This window comes from Neodiprion lecontei, chromosome 2 (assembly GCF_021901455.1).
Source record: "Neodiprion lecontei isolate iyNeoLeco1 chromosome 2, iyNeoLeco1.1, whole genome shotgun sequence".
NCBI classification, from domain to species: Eukaryota; Metazoa; Arthropoda; class Insecta; order Hymenoptera; family Diprionidae; genus Neodiprion; species Neodiprion lecontei.
Window position 1 is genome coordinate 13,201,373 of NC_060261.1, and position 22,483 is coordinate 13,223,855.

Sequence of the window (22,483 nt, forward strand, 5' to 3'; positions counted from 1 at the left end):
TGATTTTGAATATTGAACCTATTAATTATGTACTCGTATAATAGTTGTGTGCAAATTTTTTTTTGTTTTCAATAAACCCCATATATATATATAGATAACATACATAAGTACGTGTACAGCATCACGGAAAATAAACGTTTGTTTACATGAAATGATGAAGGACGTCGCATGAATAAATCCATTTTCTTTTCCGCGTATTGGGAATAAAATAAAACTTGAGATAGAACACTTAAGAGCTTTTAGGTTATTGTGAGATATTTCGCATCTGGAACCCATTCTTCAGTAATTTTTTTATCAATCCTTCTAAATTTACTATGTTACCTTGCGATCGCGGTAGTCAAGAGTAGTTATGCAATGATTTGCAAAATTTAGGGAGAATTTCATTGCTCGTTGCCTCGGGGAGACAAAAAAGTGAAAGACGTTTTGTCGAATCTGCCAATAAAACAGGGAGATCCAATCAAATCTTGTCGATACACCAAATTTGCAAAACATTCCGTGGGCATACTTGTAAGCGAAGTTATCGCCGCTCAAGATGACTTTGAACCTTACTGTTTAGTTTAGTTTTGATACTACGGTGACAAAGGATTCTCGCTGTTAATAACATCGATTCCAAAGCGGTCGTTCAATCGTGACTCATACGGTTCCGTGCCCTTATACCTTTGCAGTTTGTCATGTGTATAAACTTATGGCAAGTATTGACACAATTGTCTGTATTGTATAGGTAACATATTATTACTTGAAAGGATTTGTGTGACAAATGTCTCGACATATACACGCTACAGGCCGTTACGATGTGTCATTAATATATTATTGTATGGGTCAAAATTACATAGTCGAAGAATCCACGTAGCTCAAACGTTACGTAAATTAATGGCGGCCACTGTGTTTCGGAAAAACAATTCCCCAACTTTTCCCTGACCAGTTGTCCAACTTTCCCTGACTAAAGTTCTTATTGTATTCATTGGTGCTATGAATGCCCAAATACAATATCCCCAATTCTGCACTTCATTTCAACGTAAATCCGTTAGAAAAATCAACAATTTCATGCAGGAAAAATTACACGAAAACACATTTAAATATATATATTTGTCAGATTACACGAAATTTAACTCACCGACTGCCGCAGTGACACGGTTAAATACAGTTTTATTGCATATGCAGGTCAATGATACAATATTCAAATATCGGTGTACTGATCTAGAACGTCTTCTCTCGGTCGTGGTCCCAAAAGAAGTGTCCCAAGCCTCCTTTTCTTTCCACTTCCAAAAATCGCCGTCCCTCCGTCACGCAAGCCATTCGTTGTTTTTACCCTCCACACCACCCGTAAGGGGGTGAGTCTATTCCTAGGGAGCTTTCCAGTGTGAAATTTTCAAAAAATCGATTTTTTTTTTTTGCTTTATCGAATAGTATACACTCTTCCGAATATTCCCTGAAATTTTCATGCCGAAATTCAGATTATTTCGGTTACTGTACAGCATTTCTTGGAAGAAGGCAACGGAGCGCTACAGCTGCCGCGTCGGCCGTCTGCCCGTGCGACCGTCATTTCTATTGTCTCGTTCCTACCTGCACGTACATGAACTTGGTTCGCCAATTGTCGAAAATGTGAATTCGGACTATTGCATAATTTGCGGTTAATTAGCCGTAAATTAGTCGCGCGACTTATTTTTTTGTCGCACTCGATTTTCAAAAAAAGAGCGGTGTACGGGCGCGAACACTCAAAACAATAACGAGAGCTTCAATCACTGTGTGTGGCAACTAGCCCCAAAGCACGTATTCTGCGGCAAGCAGATAGTAGAAATCGCTACGCAGTGTGCTGTGTGCACCTTCAATGAAGGTTACGACCCAATTTCAAAAATTTTGGAGACGATGGGATGCACGATAGGGCCGAGCGCCGCAGATTTCGCCGCTAAGTACAAGAATGCGCGCATCACCCAAGCAAACCGCCGGGCGTCCCTGGATAGCAAAGAGGCGAGGAGAGCTCGTCGGACTGAACAATCCATTGAGCACGATCTTTTCGAAGAAGCAGAAGGGATATTATATGGACCTGGTATCGCTGATTGACCGTAAGTAAACGATTTACCTAAAATTTCCTCACTTGAAACTTTGAACGCGTTTTTCTCGAAACAGCATTTTTCAAAACGGTGTCCAACTTGGAGAGCAGAGTTTTAAAGCTATCGAGTTGAATTTTTCACACAATATACTTAACGTCATTGTTTATCGTGCTATGGAAGCTTTTTTTTTTTTTTGACATCTTCCTATTTTTTTATAAAAAAAACTGCCAAAAAAAATGCTAAAATCGATACTTTTTGTTCAAACCGGCACCATTTTTGCAAAAAAAAAAAAAAGAAAAAAGCCTCCATAGCACGAAAGCCAATTATATACCGATCAATAATCTTTTTGGGTTTTTTGTTTCAGATCAAAATTGTGACCCCCAACGTGGACACCACATCCAAGTGCATTTTCTGCAACAATTGTTTCATCATTTTTATAGATATTAATTAATGAATAAATCGATCTTTAAAAAATTGTTTTGTATTCTTCAATACCCAATTAATATACAAAAAAAAACCAGACCGATTAGATTATTTTTCTTTAAAAAAAAAAATCGTGAAAAACAGCGATTTTTCGGGCTGTCACACTGGAAAGCTCCCTTAAGGTGGTCCTTATTTAGGGCTCGGACGAATTTTTTATCAATCGCCCTCCAAATCGCTTCCAAATAATTCACAAATATTTTCAGATTCTTGTCTCAACTCTAATCCCTCCTACCTACATAGTGGCCTTCCCCATTCAAAATATACGTGTTTGGGCGACATTCTCAGCATATGTCTTATTGTAAGAGTAATAATTTTCATTTAAAAAAAAACCCGTAATTGCGAGATTTTAGTGGGCATTAATGCTACTATATTATTAGAAATTCACATTACCAGACTAGGCAATTTAAAAGAATTGCACACCTGTTAAATCTGACTTTGTTTCTTATTTAGTGGGTGTACAATTCGTCTAGATTACCTGGTACGATAATATGAATTTTTTTTCACTAGTATTGATAATGATTACTAAAATCTCACACTTACGAATTTTTTTAAAACATTTGAACTTTTACAATAAAATATGTACTGAGAATGTAACCGGACAGGTATATTTTAAATGGAGGATTCCACCATCTTGGTCGGGGGGGGGGGGGGGGGGGGGGGGGGTAGAGTTGAGATAAAAATCTAAAGAAATTGGGGAATTCTTTTTAAATTATTTGGAGTTGATTTGCGAAGCGGCACGAAAAAAATTTTTCAACGCTCTCAACGAGGACCACCCTAGTATATTTACACATTATGTGTATTGTATACGTATTATATACGTTACGCGGTATTATTTTTAATGACGAAAAGGTTCACTTCTGTTGCCTGTGCGTGTCACATGTGTTTTTTTTTTAATAATAAAATGAGAATTTTTAATTTCCTTCTAGACATTTATTAGATGCTTGTAATCATCTCTTTTTCCCCTGGCCAAATTTAAAATTCTCTAACATTTTCATGTTTCCCTGACCAATTATTTTGCCCTGACATTTCTCGGTATCCCTAGTTTCCTCCGGCCTTGGCCATCATGCAGTAATGTTGAATTTCATATTAAAATATAAGATAAGCGATGTCAAAGATAATATTTCGGAGTTTAATTGACTAGTTAAAAGATTTAATTTTACTAACAAAAAGTGATAATATGGCTTATTGTGGCACGAAGTAGAAAACAAAGTAAGAATTTTGTCTGTACGGGTATAATTCTTTATTCGTTAATGAATAAAACAATGCTGAAATCGAATTCGAAACTTCATAGGTTTTTGTGTAACAGTACTTCTATCTGTTTTTTTTCCTACATCGAAAATAAGTCAATCATTTTATACATTTATGGAATTCAGTTACCGGTTGAGTTACAGCGAAACAAGCGCGATTAAATTAACATCAAGCATTAGCGACTTATTAACCGCAATCAAAATTTCATATGCGTATGGTAAGTGCTTACTTACAGTATGTACAGACGTGGCTAACGTAAATGATTGCGATAAGAACCGCAAACCCGGGGAAAAAATGTGTATGTATGTAAAGAACATTCAACGTGCGTGTACATTGAGTGCGGTTGACTTAGTTGTAAACTATCGGGGGAAAAACAAACTGTACAAACGTAACATAAAGTAAAACAATCTTCTCCTGAGAGAAAACGGATCACCCGGAACATTATTAGAAAATCCGTGTGACGTACGTACCAGTACGCACGTAGAAGTTATTATATAATTAATGTATGTGAGTGCGTGTATTGACAATAGAGTGCGTCGAAAAAAAAAAATTTTATTTCTTTGAAGCAGGTTGAAAAGTTTCATTCAGCCATAACAATACGCCTGCTAAAATGTGAGCCTGAATATTAACGTTAAGAGGTTACGCATCGCACTTTTTTATGACATAAGAATAACACGGAATAAATGGTTTTTGCTTCTTCTGATTATTATAACTAGCTAACAATGCGTCGTACAGAAGATTCACGGACACATTTTTGTAAGGAATTGAACACTCTACAAAAATGATCTCTTATCATTTTATGATAAATCTACTCTTTCAAAAGTTAGTTGCGGTCAAAAATTATTTAACGAACTGGACTTTTGAACCTGTTTCCAAGAGAAAAAAAATCACTTTTTTTGATGCACCCTATTCTACATATATATTAGGTTGATCCATTTAGGCAAACAATTTTTTTTCTTAAGTCTTGCATAAAAATTTGTTAGTTTTTTTACACTAAGGAGCCTTCTCCAATTTTGGATCATTTGAAAATTTTTTTTGGAAGACGCGCAAGAATTTTAAAAATTCCGATAATGGTAAAGAATCGAATACTTTTTTTTTATTTTTCTTCGTCCTGGCGGCAATTATTTTTATGGGTTTCACTTACAAAATACCATGATATCTTGAAAATTGTGGCATAAAATATAAATTTTTAAGGGTTGTTCAAGAATTTTTAATGTTTTGAAGTACAACATAGGATGGTTTCGAGCGACCTTTAAATATTAATGTAATCGCTCGATCTTATTTTTATAATCAGTTAACATGATTATGAAATAAAACAACCAACAAGACATATAAAAATACTTATTAGTATAAGAAATTATCGAGCCTCAATATTAATATTTACAGCTCGCTCGAAAACATCCAATGTATAGTACTCCGAAACATTGAAAAAATGTTTAGTGACCTAAAACGATTTATTTTTTACGCTATAAAATTTCCTGATTTCCACATTGACCACATTATATGTATTGTATATACGCACTATGTGATCATATATATACATATATTTATATACAGATAATATATTTTTATAATATATTTATATATTTACTTGAAAAATTAAAGACTTTTATCGTTATCTGTTTTAGGATCAATTGCAAGTTAAATAATTAAACCAAATACACGTTACAGAAAGAAAAAAATAAATGGAATAGGAAGTTGGGATAATTCGGAATAATCTAAAGTGGTTTTTCCCTTCATGTTTTTCTAATGAATATATAATATTGTCGCATTTAGATTGGTTAACAAATCGTTTATTTCCTATGTAGATTCATGAAATTTTGTACCGCATGTAGTGATAGCCTTTCATTTACGTACACAGCTGTACATCTACGTAATTATTTTTTCATTCTGAACGATCATAATCGTGACGTTGTTTTTCCCTTTTATGACGTTTTTAAGATGCAGGCAGGCACAATCCGATTTGTCTACTGCCATTAGATTTAACCTATTTTAAACTATAGAATTCACAAGTATAGAGCAGAAAGAAATAACATAATGCAATTTTCATGCAATACTTCCGCCAAGAAAAGCGAACTACTAGGCGTGTAAGTGTGAAATACTGCTGGTTACTTCATAGTTGGTAGACTTTACTAAACTCTATGATATCTATTACAGTACTACTTTCATGGAACATTTAATTTTTCAAAAATAATTATTACATGAAAATAGTACTATGATGTAGGATTTGCATTTCCCGAAGACAATCATTGCATGGAAGCCATGGAAGTAATGCTGTGATGCATCATTTTACTGATTTCAACTTCTGTAATCCCGAAAAGTCTCTCGTTGTGGTCTATGAATGGTACTACCCAAAACGAGTGTATGGAATACAACTAATATTACACCAGGGTCTGGATGGGACAATAAAATGTCCTCCCCGGCAAAAATCATACTTTCAGAAAGTTTCTTAAATTCTTCCAGTTTACTCACAAAATGAATTTTAGATAATGAGACGTCTTCGAAATATGGTCAGAATTTCTAGGAATTTTGTAGAAATATCTCAATTTCTATGCAGAAAAATAGTTTTGCAAATTTATAGAAAAACATTGATATTTCTTGAAGCAAATTTATCAAACTTTTTCATAATTCTAGTTTTATTGGGAATATTCTTTGAGAGATATATGTCCAGATTCTTTCAGCTGCATTTCAAAGGAATTGAGTTTTATCACAATTTTCCTTGAGACGACATTTTTGGTAAATGCGCAAAAACCTCAGCTCTCGAATTTTATCAAATTCTACGAAATATATTTCTGAAAAATATGATTATTGTCCGAATAGGACAAAAATTCGTGTGTACATCATAGGTGGATGGCGATTTTACTCGTGTGAGTGAACGCACATTCTTTCCGCCCTTTATCGGTACACAATGTACTATCTCTCTAGAATTGGTCCCATTTTCACCTAAGACTTGACTTAGTCAGAAATAGTCAGACTGACAAAAACTTGAAGTTTTTCATATTTTCAATATAAAATAAGTTCGTAAAAAATCTGAGTTCTTTCCAGAAAGTGTGTAGAAATTTTTGAAATCCCACAGACATCATCATAGTAATTCAAATTTTTCCAGAAGCAATGCAAAATTTTTAACATAACTGTACAAGAACTTGGTATATTTTTGAGAACAATCAGAGAATTTGTTTTATCAGATTTATTTTATCGACAATGCAAACGTGCATATCGTGAACGATGCTTTAAATGTGCCGATGGCCGAATTGATGCGGCAGTGCCACGCCGTTGACGGCAAAAAAGAAGCTTATGAAAATGGGTACCGACGGTATCAGTTGTTGAGTCAACAGTTCTGAGTTACGTTTTTGTCCAAAGAATTGAAAAATCTGCTATTATTGGTCGGAAGTATAAAAAATAGAGAAAGTGAAGAAGCGAGATGAAGTAGCTGATAGCTTATTCGGACTGAGTGCAATCGATTCCTCTCGCAAAATTACGTCGATATAGTGCATCAAAGAATTAATTTAACTATTATTCATCAAAATCGGTCAAATTTCGACTGAAAAAATCCAAAACGGATTTTGGATCTTTGCTATCTTGCGATTTTCAAAGCTCGGAAAATTTTCGTCACAGAACCGTTTTGTAGGACTGCTCTTTTTCCACTAATTTGACCATCAAGAATGCGGAAAAGACATCCAAGAGAGCGTAGGACCAACAGCAGAAGAATTACGAATGGAATCTCGTTTTTGGCTGTAACGTTTGATACGTTGCTGGCAACGTATTCCACGAAGCTTGTTTATAAGCTCTATAAGTAGCTGTTCGAGATATAAGAAAATAATATACTTCATTCTCATTATTTTAGAATCGTAATACATGTAATGCATTGAAATGAATCAAGTCATCATATTTTTTTTTATTATCGTTTATTGTTCCGAAGAAAGGCCCTGCTGGACACACCGCAGTATTTTCAGTATCGACTATGCGTTAATAAACGTATGAAAAGGCATCTTTAATCATGCACGAATGCACGATTCTAGAATAAAGAAAACGAATTATATTATTTTCTTACCTTGCAAAACTATCGTTTTATTCGATTTCCTTCTCGCTTCTTCATTTTCACTGTTTGTTCATACTTCCAATTAACAATTCTAGATTTTTGAATTCTTAGAATAAAAACACAACTGAGAACCACTGACTAAATCGCGTCGTTCAGACTCGCGGCATTTTGTCGTTGCGTTGGTACTGATTTTCATGCCGCCGACATTGCGCGTCAATTTAACGCCCATGAAAATCCAGCTTGAAAACTGCTAGCCTAGCTCTGGCAAGTGGTGCTCCTTACGGTGGAATGAGTAACTGCGGATCGATAGTGTATGCACTATATTGCATACATATAGATACACGATATTATAAGGCACGTCCAGGCTGCTCCTGCAGATATTATAGTGATAATAATAATAAATTGATTTTCAAACGTAGAAACAATGGATTTCAACGTTAAAAAATTGGTTAAAGATGCTGGAACCGCGCTCAGCAGAGTTGTGCAGGTAGGAAAAACGATACCAACGTCATAAATTCCGTCCAGTTCATAGTTCAAAAAATAAATAAATAGATCGAATTGACAAACTAGACCTACGGTGTGAAACTTTGCTGTCACTTCTGACATTTTGTTATAATTCACCAACCAAGCGAACAACAGTCACATCTTTTATCATCTTTTGCCTACATCGATTTGCGCTAATTGCAGTTTCCATGCACAATCAAGTTACCCGATTGCCATAGAGTCATCAACAACGTCGTCATTATCATTGCTATTGTTATTATTGAGACTTGCTACTATCGTTATTGTAATCATCGTCAGTCATCTACAACAAATTTATTTCCGTTTGCTCTTAGCTCACCGAGGAGAAGCTCGGAACATCTGAGAAAACCGAGCTGGATGCTCACTTTGAATTCCTCGCTGACAGAGCAGATGCGACTAAAACTTGGACTGAGAAAATCCTCAAGAATACAGAGGCAATGCTCACACCAAATCCAGGTAAACCACTGATATCTTACCAGGCACCGTAAATCTTTTATCGAACATACAGGATCAGAATCTGGAAGGTCGCAAAACATTGTAAACAAAGTTGACTCAACTATTTCTATCCACAGGCAACAGAATCGAGGATTTCTTCTTTGAAAAAATCGACAAAAAAAAGCCAAACCGACTCAGCAACTTGGAATATGTTGGCATTGACATGATCGAAGCTGGGAATGACTTTGGTCCTGGAACTGCTTACGGTGCGTCAAATCAAAACCTGAAATTGCTTCTCCGTGTAAAATGATTGATTTGCTGGCTTGTCAAAAGACCAGAGGACTTTTGCAATTATGTTTTTTAGCTGTTGTAGTTTTAGTGATAGCAACTTGATAATAATTCAGTCAAAAATTTCAGGTGGGGCACTGATCAAAGTTGGGCAATGTCAACAGAAATTGGGGCAGATAGAGAGAGATTTCATCGGCACAGCGGCAAACTGCTATGTTCAACCGTTGAGGAAGTTTTTGGATGGAGACATGAAGACTATCAGCAAAGAGCGAACAATTCTAGAAACCAAACGGTAAATTTTTCGAATTTATATCTCCCGGTGACGCAGTTGATCGTTTTTCTCAAAAATTCCAGACATATCTGATAATTTTATTTTTTGAATTTTCTCAGAAGTGTACTTGTACTATGTTTTAAAACTGTCCTGAAAAAGATTCTGTATTAAGTACCTCTGCACAAGTTTTGGGATTTCAAGGGATTTTAAAAAGTTTCTGCAAAGTTCTCATGTTTTTGTGGCAATTTCTTTTGTATTGAAAATCTGAAGAACTGCGAGTTTTCGTGTTTCTGCCTAGCTCTGATCAATTCGAGTTACATCTGAAATTGGTTCAATTTTTCGAGAAAACTCATATTCTTTCAGAACTTGATTTTATATGTCAAATCTGAGAAAATCCAACTTCTGGTGTTTCTGCGCATTCATTGACAGTATCGCCATATGGAAAGCTGTCATGATTTTCTAAAAGAAATCAGAAAATATTAGGAAACAGTTGAGGTTATATCTTCTGAAATGCACATGAAAAATTCGGAATTTTGACTGCAAAGGAATATTTTCAACAAAACTAGTATTGTGATAACCTTTCGGTATTTTCATGAAATGTGAAGGTTTTTCTATAAATCTCGCTAAATTAGTTTGCTGCATAAGAATGGAAATATTTTTGCAAAATACATAGAAGTTCTGGGAATTATTCTGAAATTCCTCAGGAAAACTGAGAAACTGTTGGAATTTCTCAAAGTTTCTGAATATAATTTTCCCCAAGGAATTGTGAATGAGTTTCATAAATGGCACTAAACATCATCATGCTATTTTGTAATTTTCAGGCTTGATTTGGATGCTTCCAAAAATAGAGTTCGAAAAGCGAGGAGCATGCTGGGTCAACAGAGCGTAAGTATTACTCAAAGTCAAAGAATAATTCACTGCAAAAATGTTTTGTAGTATTGTCTATTAAACCTAAATCCATTCTGTGCTTTGTTTCGTTCACTGCAATGCTGCTTCTCATAGGAATCTGGCGTTTCTCCTGAAGTTTTACTCGATCAGGTATTCACCAAGCGATTATTTCACTGCTATGTTCATCATTCTAATATTCTGTCGTAATACAAGTTTCAATTTAGTGTTTTATCACAATTTAACTGCGAAACGGCACTTGAGAAATATAATTTCGATATTTACATATTGCCAAACTGTTTTTGAATTTAGATGTTTCAAATTTGGATTCAACTGTTTTTGAAATAGATTGTTTTGTCTTCCGCCAAGATTTTTATGACCTAACAATCTACCAAAACGGCTTTTGCTTTTCTTATCTTTATGTATTATGCTAAACGTTTTTTCATATTTCTCCGACAAACTTTAAATGAACCAATAAAATCGAGGCAAAAATTTCAGTGAGATGAACCAATTAATGTTTAACTATCATATCATCGTACGGTGTCACACCGTCACTTTTCACAGTAATTCATTTTGCGTTGTGTTGAAATTGTGTGAACACAACCAAGTTTCAATTTGAGAAACTCGTTGTAAGATGTGGTCAAGTTTGATCAACACATACTTATTACTTCATAGGAAAAAAAATATAGGTATATCACATATATATGCTCGTCATCCTGTGAAAAATGTCAATGAGTGATTAACTTAGTAAATGTATGCGATTTCGAGTATTTGTATACAGTTTTAACGTATTGCCTGTGAATTCCTGACACCAGGCAGAAAGGGAGCTAAGAGTAGCGCAGTCCGAATTCGATCGGCAATCCGAGATTACGAAGTTCTTGTTGGAAGGAGTATCCAGTTCGCAGGCAGGCCACCTTCGCTGTTTACATGAGTTCGTTGAGGCGCAGGCTCGCCATTATGCTCAGTGTCACGCAGCGATGCAAGACTTGCAGCGAGAGCTGGCTGGGTGAGTGCTGTTATATCTGCGCAAACACTAGTTGAGTGTGATTACTATCCAGGCGTGGGAAACACGAATATTAATGCCTAATTCTGTTATTCACTGTCTATCGATATCTGTTGCGGTAATTTGATACTGTTTGCTTGTTTCTCACGCAGCTATCCCACTTTGTGGTGATCCGAGTGAGTAAATTTGGACGAAGTTTAGTAAAATTATCACTCATTTGATGCAGATAATTTGTTGAAAATTTTATTCCATCTATAATAATATCATTGGGGGTGAGAAGCTTTGGAATCTTAAACAAGGCTCGTCTAATAGTATTTTCACTTACAAGGAAAGTATCAGATTTATGAATCGTGGATTCTGCACGGATTTCTATGGTTGTTCCCCTGTCTTAAAATATGAAACCTGTGACATGTAGTTTCATTTAATAAGCTTTTCTTCACTTTGGTTACAATTGATTATATTACCAGTTCAGTGAGTGAAAAGCTGTAACAAACGGAGCCTGTTATGTCCTTTTGACCTGAATATTAATTATTCATTATCCTTTGACGAAGTTTTATTAGTAGGATCTCACCTCGGATTTCAAAATAACTACCAACATTCGACGACGTGGATGCTTATTTTTAACTTTTCTGCCTCGAGCATGCATTCTTGGGGTGGCCGAAAATGCTAAAGTTCATGCGACTGCGGCAAACAAAAGAAACGACCATGGTGTTTCATCGCCACTGAATCGTTGTGCATTTCCAGAGCGGCAAAGTTACAGAATGAGCACTCTGATCTGTTGTAACTTGAACAGAGGAAAGCCCATTAACTGAAACTACACATTAGGTGCATCATATTTTAGGCCAAAAAAATACTACAAGAATTATCAGTGGAATCCATGATCCGGAGTCCTGATACTTTTCTCATTAGTATAAGTGTTGTTTAAAATGTTCGATTCGAAGTTCGATATGTGGCAAAGTGTTGGCAGCCTAATTGTAAAAATTTCTCAGGGCTCCTGAAGTATAGGCCATTGTTTTCGATTTCAGCCGCTCCATTGCCCATTTAGTTGTAAAATATTTCAAGTTAGTTACAATAAATATGTAATTTTGTTCGTAATGAAATTTGTCCAAATTAGTCACTCCTGCTTATATACTTTTATATGACCAATAAAATTTCTGCATATGCAAAAACGAACTTCAACAAGTTGTTTTTTCCGACCAATTATTCTGAGAGCAAAGTTATGTGAGGCTTTTTCTATCCTCATTCGATTATCTAGTAACGGTATTTTTTTTTTTCTAGAGTGATGCAAAGTCTGTTGTATTGCTGAATTAAAATAAAGAAAGAAAAAAACTAACGTCACTAGACAATAGAATGAGGAAGAAAAAACTCACATCTAACTTTGCTCTTGAAATAATCGTTTGGAAGCTACGGCGTGCTAAAGTTTATTTTTCCAGATGCAGGAATCTTCATGGTCATTTTTTTTATGTTAACGAATAGTTAAGTTTTAAAAACATGTGCATAGAACATATTTTGTTTAGTTTAGCTAACCAGTGGATAAGGAGCCCTGTAATGTGTTACTATCTAGACATGTAGACTCAGCTTAATCGTGTGTGATGGTGATTGATGTTGTCGATGCGTAGTACTTATCGATAAATGTGCTTTAATGCAGAGCATTTCTCTATTCTGTCCTACCTGCTTTTCTTACTATCTTTGCTTGCATGATTGGGATTCCAGGGCACGACAACCGAGTCCTCTTCTACGAGTCAACAGCGAGGAAGTCACCGAGCTTTCTCATCCCGCTGCTCCTTCCCCTCCCCAAGTCCAAAGTTCACCCACTTATCACCAGTCCTTGGCAGGATCTGACTATGTTACCGCTTCTTTTGTCACCGACGTGACAAAAGTCTAATGCTGATGAAAGTCAGACTATTCACTTGAATCCTACTTCCAACCCATCACTCCTCTTCTTCTTGACGACGATACTGAAATTCATGTTCAAGTGCGAATTTGTTTGAACTATGAGACGTTTCGAAATCTGTTCTTTGCTGGTATTCTCTAGTCAGATATGTTTAAGGATAACTACTAACGCAAACGAAATAACTAGCCAACTAGCTATTGAACTACTAAACCTTCCTTTTTACTTATAATAATATCATATATGTCTCCTTGTTGTGTAATCTAAGCATTCTAAATTATAGAGCATGGTTAATAATTATAGCATATGGCGAAACATAGCTCAAATATTGTTTCGATGCCGTCATGCTGCTTCGAACGGTTTATGAGAATTCTCTTTGCACGTGCATGGTAACATTGACAATGTTTTTAGTACATAATAATCGACATGTTGGATTTGGGACTTACTCAAAACTGCGGTCAGGAGGCTTAGAATCCAGTGCACTGGAAGTATTAGAAATTTGAACTTAAACGGAATTTTTCCCATTCGTCAACACGTTGTGATTAGTTTTCATAAAATAATATGCAATAATAAAGCTACATTCAAATACCAGAAAAGAATGTTTAAATGCTATGAGAATATTGAAATCCCATATTAAACAGAATGTCAAAACACCAAACCACGTTTTCAAAAGTTCGAATTATGAAAAATTGATTGCCAATCCGATCTGATAAGCTTAAAACTTTTAGGATTAATGGACTGTACCGTCCAAATAAAAAGTGCAGAAATATGAACGAACCATTTAAAAAATTTAAAGCAATGTTATTTGTGCTAAGAATGGTAAATACACATTCTACAATATCTCTGGTATGTAACAGAAATGAATCTGAGTAAATCGAAGACCGCTAATTAATATAACAACAATTTGTGAAAATTGTGAGATGCTAATGTTTTTTGGCTAATTTTGTTCACGATAAAGATCCGCATAGATCGTCTGCAATAAAAATTTTCAATAATTTTCTCCAGAGCAAGTAAAAATATATTTTTGTACGTACAGTACAAAATGTACATCAACAATTACAATTGCGCGTTATAACTGCACTGTAACGTAAGATTTCTTAAGTGTTTTCCAGGTTATTTACAGGGATCTGATCAACGAGCAGAATGAGTTCAAAACATTATAACTCGGATTAAATCAGAGTAGCCATTCTATTTGGAAACCGGGAAACGTTGCAATAATCAGAGATTCTCGTTTCACTTGGAAAAGTCAGAAAATTTTTATTGAATTCCATGAATGATTGAAATTTGAAACAAAAATTTTTATATCATTTCGAATATTAAAGTTTTAGTGAAATACTTAGCATACCTATGTATGCATGATTCACAGGTTTCACAGTGGGTCCCCTATTTAGCTAAAAGTATCCTACTTTTTTTTTCTCTCCCTATAATCACTCTAAAACTGAAGGTGTCCCCTAAATGTATCATAAATACACTGAAATGGACTGAAAAAATCAATTCGATACTTGAGAACTATATTTGTACTTACAATTTAACATAGGAACCACAAACATACATCAATTTTCAAAACTCTTATATTTCACAAAACCATAATATTTATGGTGTTGTTACCTATGGAATATGTACGTTCATTAAAAATTATTTTGTTCCTACATTTAGTTGGAAATATAAACATTATTCTCAAGCAACAAATTGAGTTTTTCATTCCATTTTATTTCGTGAAAAAAAGGATTGATTAAAAAACTTTAGAAATTTCAATATCTTTTACATTCAAAATCTCAACAGCCTCCCAGCATATGTTAATATTATCAGAAAATTTTTATATATACACGGAATTTTTGATCTATAATATAAACATATTTTTGGGGTGTAATTGAAAAAAATTCCAGAATTACCAAAATAACGGACACCCTAATGTGTATCTCATTTCGCTGTATTTGGTCAGACTACGAAAAAAGATTGGAACCTCTGTTCTCTCTAAAATTACCTGACTTGAGCACTATGAAGCCTGGATTAGTTTCGAAAAAAATTTAGATATGAGTGAAGTACAAAGACTTTGAAATAAATAAAATGTAATTTGTAACAATGTATAAAATTTTTGCGACCATACATTAGTTTTTATAGGTACCAAAGGTTCCTAGAAAATTACTATTTTGCATATGCAAAACCTGAAGTAATAAGGGAATTGGGTGTAATCTGAAATTACTGGTAACCCTGCAAAAACGCCCGAGTCCAAGGATTTTGAACGTTCCTATTATAAAATCTTTTTATAAAATTGTTATCTTGACTACAATTATTGAAATTTGTTCAAAATCATTTGTGTAACATAGTACAAACGTTATTTCCCTAGTACTCACTATCACTGGCACAAATAACCCTGCCAGATATTTTTTGAACGGTTTTTTCGCTTATCTTTGTTCTTTATTCACTCAGACACCTCATTAATCCTCCAGAAATTTGGTAAAACATTAAAGTATATAAATTAATTTCATTTCATCGATCAAATATTAATCTAAATACTTTTGATTTCGCATTTTTGGGTGCTTTGTCTTGTATTTAGTATCCTTGCTTATGCAGAACTCGACAGACAGCGGCTATTTGATTTTGTTCGTCGATCCCACACGCAGTTCAGTACGCAATGAAACTCATTATTCCTCCATCTCCCAGCATGTCCGGAGCAACCTTCCACCCGTCCACCCCACCGTCTCCTTCCGCACCGGCGGAGAACGGCCAGGAACGAGCTCGAGTGATCTGTGACTACGATGCGAGGGATCCGAGTGAATTGAGCCTGATGCAAGATGAGGTAAACAGGTTTGAGATCTAATCAGCACCAGGTTTGTCTCCTGGCAGAATGTAATTTGCAGAAAGCTGCACCTTTTGTTGGCGCAGTTCAAGTAATCAGCTAGTTTTCGATATAAATTCAACTGTTTTTTTACTTTACGCAACACTAAGAAAGTTTCTGAGTACTGTTCTCGTTTTTGTATACATTTTGCCTGTAACTGACTTTAGAATGTGTCTTAATTTTTATATTTCAAGTGTCGCTGACTCTTAGAGCGTGAACTCCTAATACTGTAGAATTATTCTCTCTTCACGTTGTTCCAGAACATCTTGAATATTGTCTTGAATACTGTTATTGTAATTCTTGCGATTATGATCAAGCTACATATTATTTTTTCTACATAGAGATTCGACCTTTTTCTGAGAGACGAAATTTTACAATTATAGTTCGCAAATGTGGAAACATGTAGCTAAACAATGAAATACTCAAAAGTGTAAAGAATTATACAATAATAATACTGAACTACCATTTCTGTAATATATAGGGCGATTTATACTTACTACAAAAAACGCATGATATAAATACTATTTTAGGATATAGATTATGTTATAGTTGTTGTATTCGTTTTTCGCGCGATTAACATAATTTCTCGATGTAACAACGTTTTTTTTGTTTTTTTTTCCCTCAAAAACTTTCATTTACTACACACGTACAACTTCTAATTTGTATTTTGTCATATTTATGCATATGTTTATATTTTAAAAATATACATTTGCCATATGTTATTATTATTACTGTTATTATTATTATTACGATTATTATTATATTATTAGTATTATTATTATTACACTAAAGGTGTAGTCAATAAAGTTTAATAAATTTCAGTTTTACATTGTTCTGATCTGATCACCTGTATGTACTATTCCTATACTTTGAGTACCTCTACTAATAATTTCTTCATCCTATATTATTCGTATATAACTTATTTCTTTATGTGGTGCGGAGTCGAAACTTGAAAAAAATTTGAGACAGTTGTTGATATCGTTTCTGCGCCACTTTCCGCTAAAATAGATAATTGGTTTTCATTTTTCAGGTGATTTGTGTATCTAAGATTCCTGGGGATGGAGATTATCTGATGGGAGTTAGAGGCAATCAGCGAGGCAAAGTACCCAAGGCTTTTCTGGAACCAATTGTAGCTTCCTAATAAGTAATTCCGCTTGTTTATAGCTTGAACTGTTGCAACAGTTTGAAAATCGATGAAAAACAAAACATAAGGTTGTCAGGATTATTAACCACTTCTTTTTTAATCCAAAAAAATTTACAATGTCATTGTAAAATCTTGAAGAGGCAATCAGGTACTATTTGACGTATTATATTATAATGGGGAATTCTAAGTGGTTTTACCAAGCGTCGGACTTTAAAAATTCCCCATTTTGTTGTAACTTCACTATATAGTAATATTCTTTTATATAATATTATTGCACCAGATTTTCCGTAATATTCTCAAAAGTTTCAAAAAAAAAACTTAGAAAAATATCTCGGCAAAATGAATAATATTTTACTAGCAACGAAGGAATCACTCTTCACAGGGTTTCAAAATCCTTATAATTTTCTACAATTTTCTAAATTTCTTTCAGATTTTCTAACGTGGCTTTAACATTCGAAGTTTAACGGATTCTAACTTCGGAACGGTAGAGATATCAAGAAACTAAACAACACAGGTGATTGTCTTTCAGATAACTACAATATATTGAGATTACAATAAAATTGGGAATGGTGACTGTCCGATGTTTGGTTCAACTGCAAATGTATGTTTTGAAATTGCAATTGTTGTATAATATTCAGACAAATAGTTTTAAGCATTTTGCATAGTGCCTATGTGGCTAATGAGCGACAATGTGTATTGTACCAATTAGTAGAGAATTCGATAGATGTAGGGGATTTGTGGTTCTGAATTTTTTTCAAATCCAAAACAAATCGTATTGCAACTTATTGCTACATTCTATTTTGTATATTTGGTTTAGTACCGACATATTGATAGATCAATTATTTATTAACTAATATATTATGTTGCCTATTATTTTTAACATATTGAGCTTGTCTATTCGGTTTAAACGAGCGGTGTGTATAATGAAAATTTAACGTAAAATATTGATAATCAACATATTTTGAAAGTCGGTTGTGGTCAGATAATTTTTAATCAAGACAAGCAACGGGCTTAGCTAACTGTTTCAATCGAACAGTCAAACTAATAAGGAGTGCTGTTACTTGTTTCATTTTTTTTTTCATGGTCGTTGTAAAAACATTACTCCTTGAAAATTTGCAGAAATAAGAGAATGTTCTAACGGTTTCAAAGAGATTTTCAGTAAATTCACCTGTTTTCTGAATGTTTCAACATATGAGAATAAATCCTGAAATATCAAAACATCATGGGTATTAGTGAATAACTAGAACAGGGTTGATCCCTGACATGTACATAAATTAAAACAAATTATTCCAATAATCTTAATTCTTCAATAATCAGTAGATTCCAAGGGCGGTGCGTCGTTATTACACACTGTTTGTCAGATATTTGGAGTGAATAATATTGAAGAATACGCCCAATTTTTAGAAAATGCGCTTATAATATGTACAATAAATTTAGATATAGTGATCCACATTTCTGCAATAACTTCGTCAATACAATAAATTATATTATATTATAATGTTAAATCGATTTCTCATTACTTAATTGTAATAAGGTGATAACTAAGTAACCATGTTAAAATTATTACCCTGTTAAAGTTTAAGTATAAATCTACAATATAATGATGCAATTATTATGTATATGGTTACTATATTAAATATACACATTTGCTGATGTTGGGAAGTTCAATACTCAGTTTGTGAGTTGAATTGAAATAGTTACAAATCGCTCCGACAAGATCAAAAAACTTCTCTGAAATCTTTTAGGTATATACTATTTTACCGGAAAGTTCTGAGAAAGATTCCCTATTAGTTCTGGCAAACTTTGAATTCTTTTGATAAATTCGGAGGATTATCAAAAAATTCTAAAAAATTCTAAAAATCCATAATACGAGTTTTCCTCTTTCTGCCCATTTATGATCAATGAATCGAGTTAGAGGTAACAATTGCACCAATTTCTTGAGAGAACTGGTATTTTTCTGAACTTCATTCCATATCTGAAAACTGAGATAATCTGAGTTTTCGTATTTTTGCGTATTTTCCGACAGTACCACGTTACGGAAAACTGAAACAGATTTTTGAGAAATAATTGAGAATGTCCTTTCCAAAACATGAAAAAATCTGAATGTATCTGAACGTAAAGAAATACTTTCAATAACACTAAAATTGTGATAACTTTCTAGTAATTTTTAATAAATATGAAGGTGTATCCGTAAATTTGCCGACATTATTTATCCGCGTAAAAAATGAAATGTTTCTGCAAAATTCCTAGAAATTATGAAAATTGATCAGAGATTATTCAAAAAAACAGAAACTGTCAGAAATTTACGTTCTCATTGAATTCATTGATATTTCTCCGAGCTTCTAAAAATAGTTTTCGCCAAGAATGAGTTTGGCATTTGTTCCATGACAGGAGAGTAATATAGATAATAATTCTAGTCGGTTTTATCAAGAGTCATGACTAAAGAAACCGATTATTTTTCGATATATTCTCACGAACGGAACCGTGACGGAAATTTCATCTTCGTCAAACATTCGATCCAATACGTTAACAATAAGTTCGAATTTTCTTTACTTCAAACTTCAATGGATAAGACAGTCAACAAAACGCCGCGAACGCGGTTCAATTTCTAAAATACCTTGCCTTGACCCGCGAAGTACATACTTTGAAAAAATGCCTGTTTATTGGAGTTATGTTCCATAGTTGGCGACGGGATAGCGAGATCAATGCGCGGTATTTTTCCGCGCCTCTGTAGTCGGAGTTCGGAACTAAAACCTTTCATCACAATTCGTACACATTTCCGGATCCGGGAAGCGAAGGCTGGTCTCTTTCATATTGGATTTGATAGCGGACAGAGCTCGTCGTTTAGGCATCCGAAGTTATCGGACCTTTCTAGAGTGAATCTAGAAATCTCTATCCATTCAGGATGAGAGCAAAGGTGCGTTTAGTATAATTATATTAATAGTTTCACCCAATTTTCAAGATTAATTATTCCAATTATTACGTATTTCCGTTAACCTCGAATGGTCGTTATTTTTGTTCTGTCGAACCTTTTCCATTACCGCATGTTTCGAATGGTGATGAAAAGTGTGCAATTGTGCAATGTACATTTTTCAGGGCCATAACGCTTTTCGTATTTGTGTCAATTGTAATATTTACGTATATTAACGCGTATTTTCAAATCCACGCGTCGCTTTTTACCGACGTGGCGTCGGCAAAACCCAGTCTCGACATTTATTTAGTACACTATGCGCTGGGTGAATTAATCAGTACATTTTTAGACAAGTGTTTTGAAAAGTGTAGCAGTAATGAATTGGTGATTCGAAATTTGCATCGCGTGGATTATTAAGCAAAGTAATTGAACACGTGTTAAAGAATGTGGTGAAAATCATTTTTCGTAGAATCTCTACCTTGAGTATTCACACGCGTGTAAAATTTGTATTACCCATACTTATGTACCGCGTGATTTACATCAACAAACTTTGTATAAAAAGAATATTGAAAAAATTCAAATTTGTATTTCTACGTTTTTTTGGCAGAAAATTGACGTAACGAATTCATTTTTCTCAAGTAAATATGACTTATTGTTTGAAACAGACCAAAAGTTAATTTGTTTTTGTTCGTCTATTGAAGTAGTGATTTTTAACTAAAAGACTTCGACATTGAATTATAACAATTTCACGTTTTTAATTCATCTCTTCGATTATAACAGTGGCGTAAGAAGAGGATGCGCAGGCTAAAGCGTAAGAGGAGGAAGATGCGTGCAAGGTCCAAATAAATCATTCCACCATGACATTTGTAAGTATTTTATTTGTCGTTCAATTCTATGCCACGATGACTTGTCATATCTAAGTTTCATTGATTATGACTTAATATTCAGAATTTAAATAAAGAAAAATAATCCAATACAAGTTTTCATGGATTATTAATTTTCTAGAATACAAGTTGATGAAAAGTTCTCATCTTTATATTGAAGTTTTGAGATATCTACTGATTCCCTGTTTTTCACTTTCAGGAGTAACATGGATAATTCACTGACACTGGGACAACACTTCATCATTGTTTGAACAAGAGCAAAGCACTAGATGTTCACAACTACATCCTCTTGTGGATCCAAATTACAAATAATGTTATCGACGTGGAAGATTTAATACTTAAAAAAACATTTATCTTGTTTTGATACATTAAAACTACGATTCAAGATATTGAAATAATTTATTTGAACCCATTCCATCCATTTTTTTTGTAAAAGTTCAGAAATTTTCATCAAAAAAATTACTTTCATTCAGCGAAATAAAGAAATAAGTGAGTTTTATTGGATCAATTGATTTGCTTGGTTTAAATGTTCAACGTATTAGACGTGTGATAGGCTAGATTCTGTGTAACATAAATTAGACCACTCTTAAGCTTTCTTACTTTATGACATATCTCTATCGTTGGCATTTCTTTTCATTTTTAATGTAGTCGCGTTTTACGGGATTACTTCGGAAATCGAGTGTTCAGATCATGTGGATCATAAATTTTCATGACTTGAAGAACTATGTACTATTGCAATATCAAATTCGAAAGTATTTATTCTAAGTTTCGAATTCACTTCGAACGTGGCGTCTCCCAGTTCATCAGGGAGGGGGGGCGTTGTCAATTATATATATATATATCTGTTGGCCTGTTAGTCGAAGCGGGAAATTCTGAAAATATACATTCAGAGATCGTATTCCCTTAACATTTTTTACCCAGCCAACGCGTTACCGCAAAGCTTTTTTCATTGTGTGAAATTCGAACGAATTCTGTGCGATTACCCCACCACGTAACTGTTACAGTCCTACGAATAAATCAATTTTGCCTAAATTTAATTGATTCGGGGTTTCTCAAATTAAAGTTTCCTTCACAGATGTTTCGAAAAATAGCGTTAAATTCTTAATTTTTTTCAGTTTTAATTTATACATTGTGGCGCATTTATCGTTAATGAAACGGAAAGATTTTTCTGGAGGATGATTTGAATCCATAGTATTTAGAACTAGAAGCAGATTAAAATTTGAGAAGTCTTAAAACATATTAGGTACTGAAGACTTCATCAATTGCTTGAAAAATTTTGCTGAAATTTTTAATTCCAAATGTCTTGACCTAGACTGAAGAATATATCTTTAATCAACGGCGTGGTGAATCATTTTACAGTGTAAAAATAATTTTCTGATTAAAAAATGTCACTATCTGTCTTTCAACTGGTGAAATACTTGAGTAACTGGGATTGAGTAATTGTTCATCACTTATAAGTACATTACAATGTTTTGTTTGTATTAAAGAAGTAACATTTTTTCACGCTCCTACTTGAAAAACTTTACACAATAGGATTCAATTTTTTCTACAAACAAGTTTTTGAATTGGGAGTGAAAAAAGAATGTTGC

At 34.0% G+C, this 22,483-nt stretch overlaps 1 protein-coding gene and 2 long non-coding RNA genes across 11 annotated transcripts; 2 read left to right on the forward strand and 1 right to left on the reverse strand.

Moving 5' to 3' along the window:
* The first annotated feature begins 8,112 nt into the window (after positions 1-8,112).
* Positions 8,113-19,135, forward strand: LOC107227931 (endophilin-B1). 9 transcript variants are annotated; one of them, XR_006902633.1, is made up of 10 exons: positions 8,118-8,308; positions 8,658-8,799; positions 8,916-9,044; positions 9,196-9,358; positions 10,159-10,222; positions 10,340-10,375; positions 11,038-11,228; positions 15,781-15,916; positions 16,986-17,247; positions 17,530-19,135. XR_006902633.1 is itself a non-coding variant. In XM_046730404.1 (10 exons), the coding sequence occupies exons 1-9, from the start codon at positions 8,246-8,248 to the stop codon at positions 17,094-17,096; spliced, it is 1,035 nt and encodes a 344-aa protein (XP_046586360.1). In that variant the 5' UTR covers positions 8,118-8,245; the 3' UTR covers positions 17,097-17,099; positions 17,530-19,135. The 9 variants fall into 9 exon arrangements, 8 of the variants coding, with proteins under 8 accessions (XP_015524714.2, XP_015524717.1, XP_046586362.1 ...); XM_046730404.1 differs by having other exon boundaries at positions 16,986-17,099; XM_015669231.2 differs by lacking the exons at positions 15,781-15,916; positions 16,986-17,247; positions 17,530-19,135 and adding exons at positions 11,378-11,401; positions 12,939-13,064 and having other exon boundaries at positions 8,116-8,308.
* On the reverse strand, positions 16,310-19,808 carry LOC124292727. The gene is made up of 2 exons (XR_006902634.1): positions 19,743-19,808; positions 16,310-19,142 (listed from the first exon to the last, which is right to left on the reverse strand). It is a non-coding gene; the product is annotated as an uncharacterized LOC124292727 (long non-coding RNA).
* Positions 19,809-19,866: 58 nt separating this feature from the next.
* LOC107227917 lies at positions 19,867-21,283 on the forward strand. The gene is made up of 3 exons (XR_001525734.2): positions 19,867-20,016; positions 20,791-20,876; positions 21,094-21,283. It is a non-coding gene; the product is annotated as an uncharacterized LOC107227917 (long non-coding RNA).
* The last annotated feature ends 1,200 nt before the right edge of the window (positions 21,284-22,483 follow it).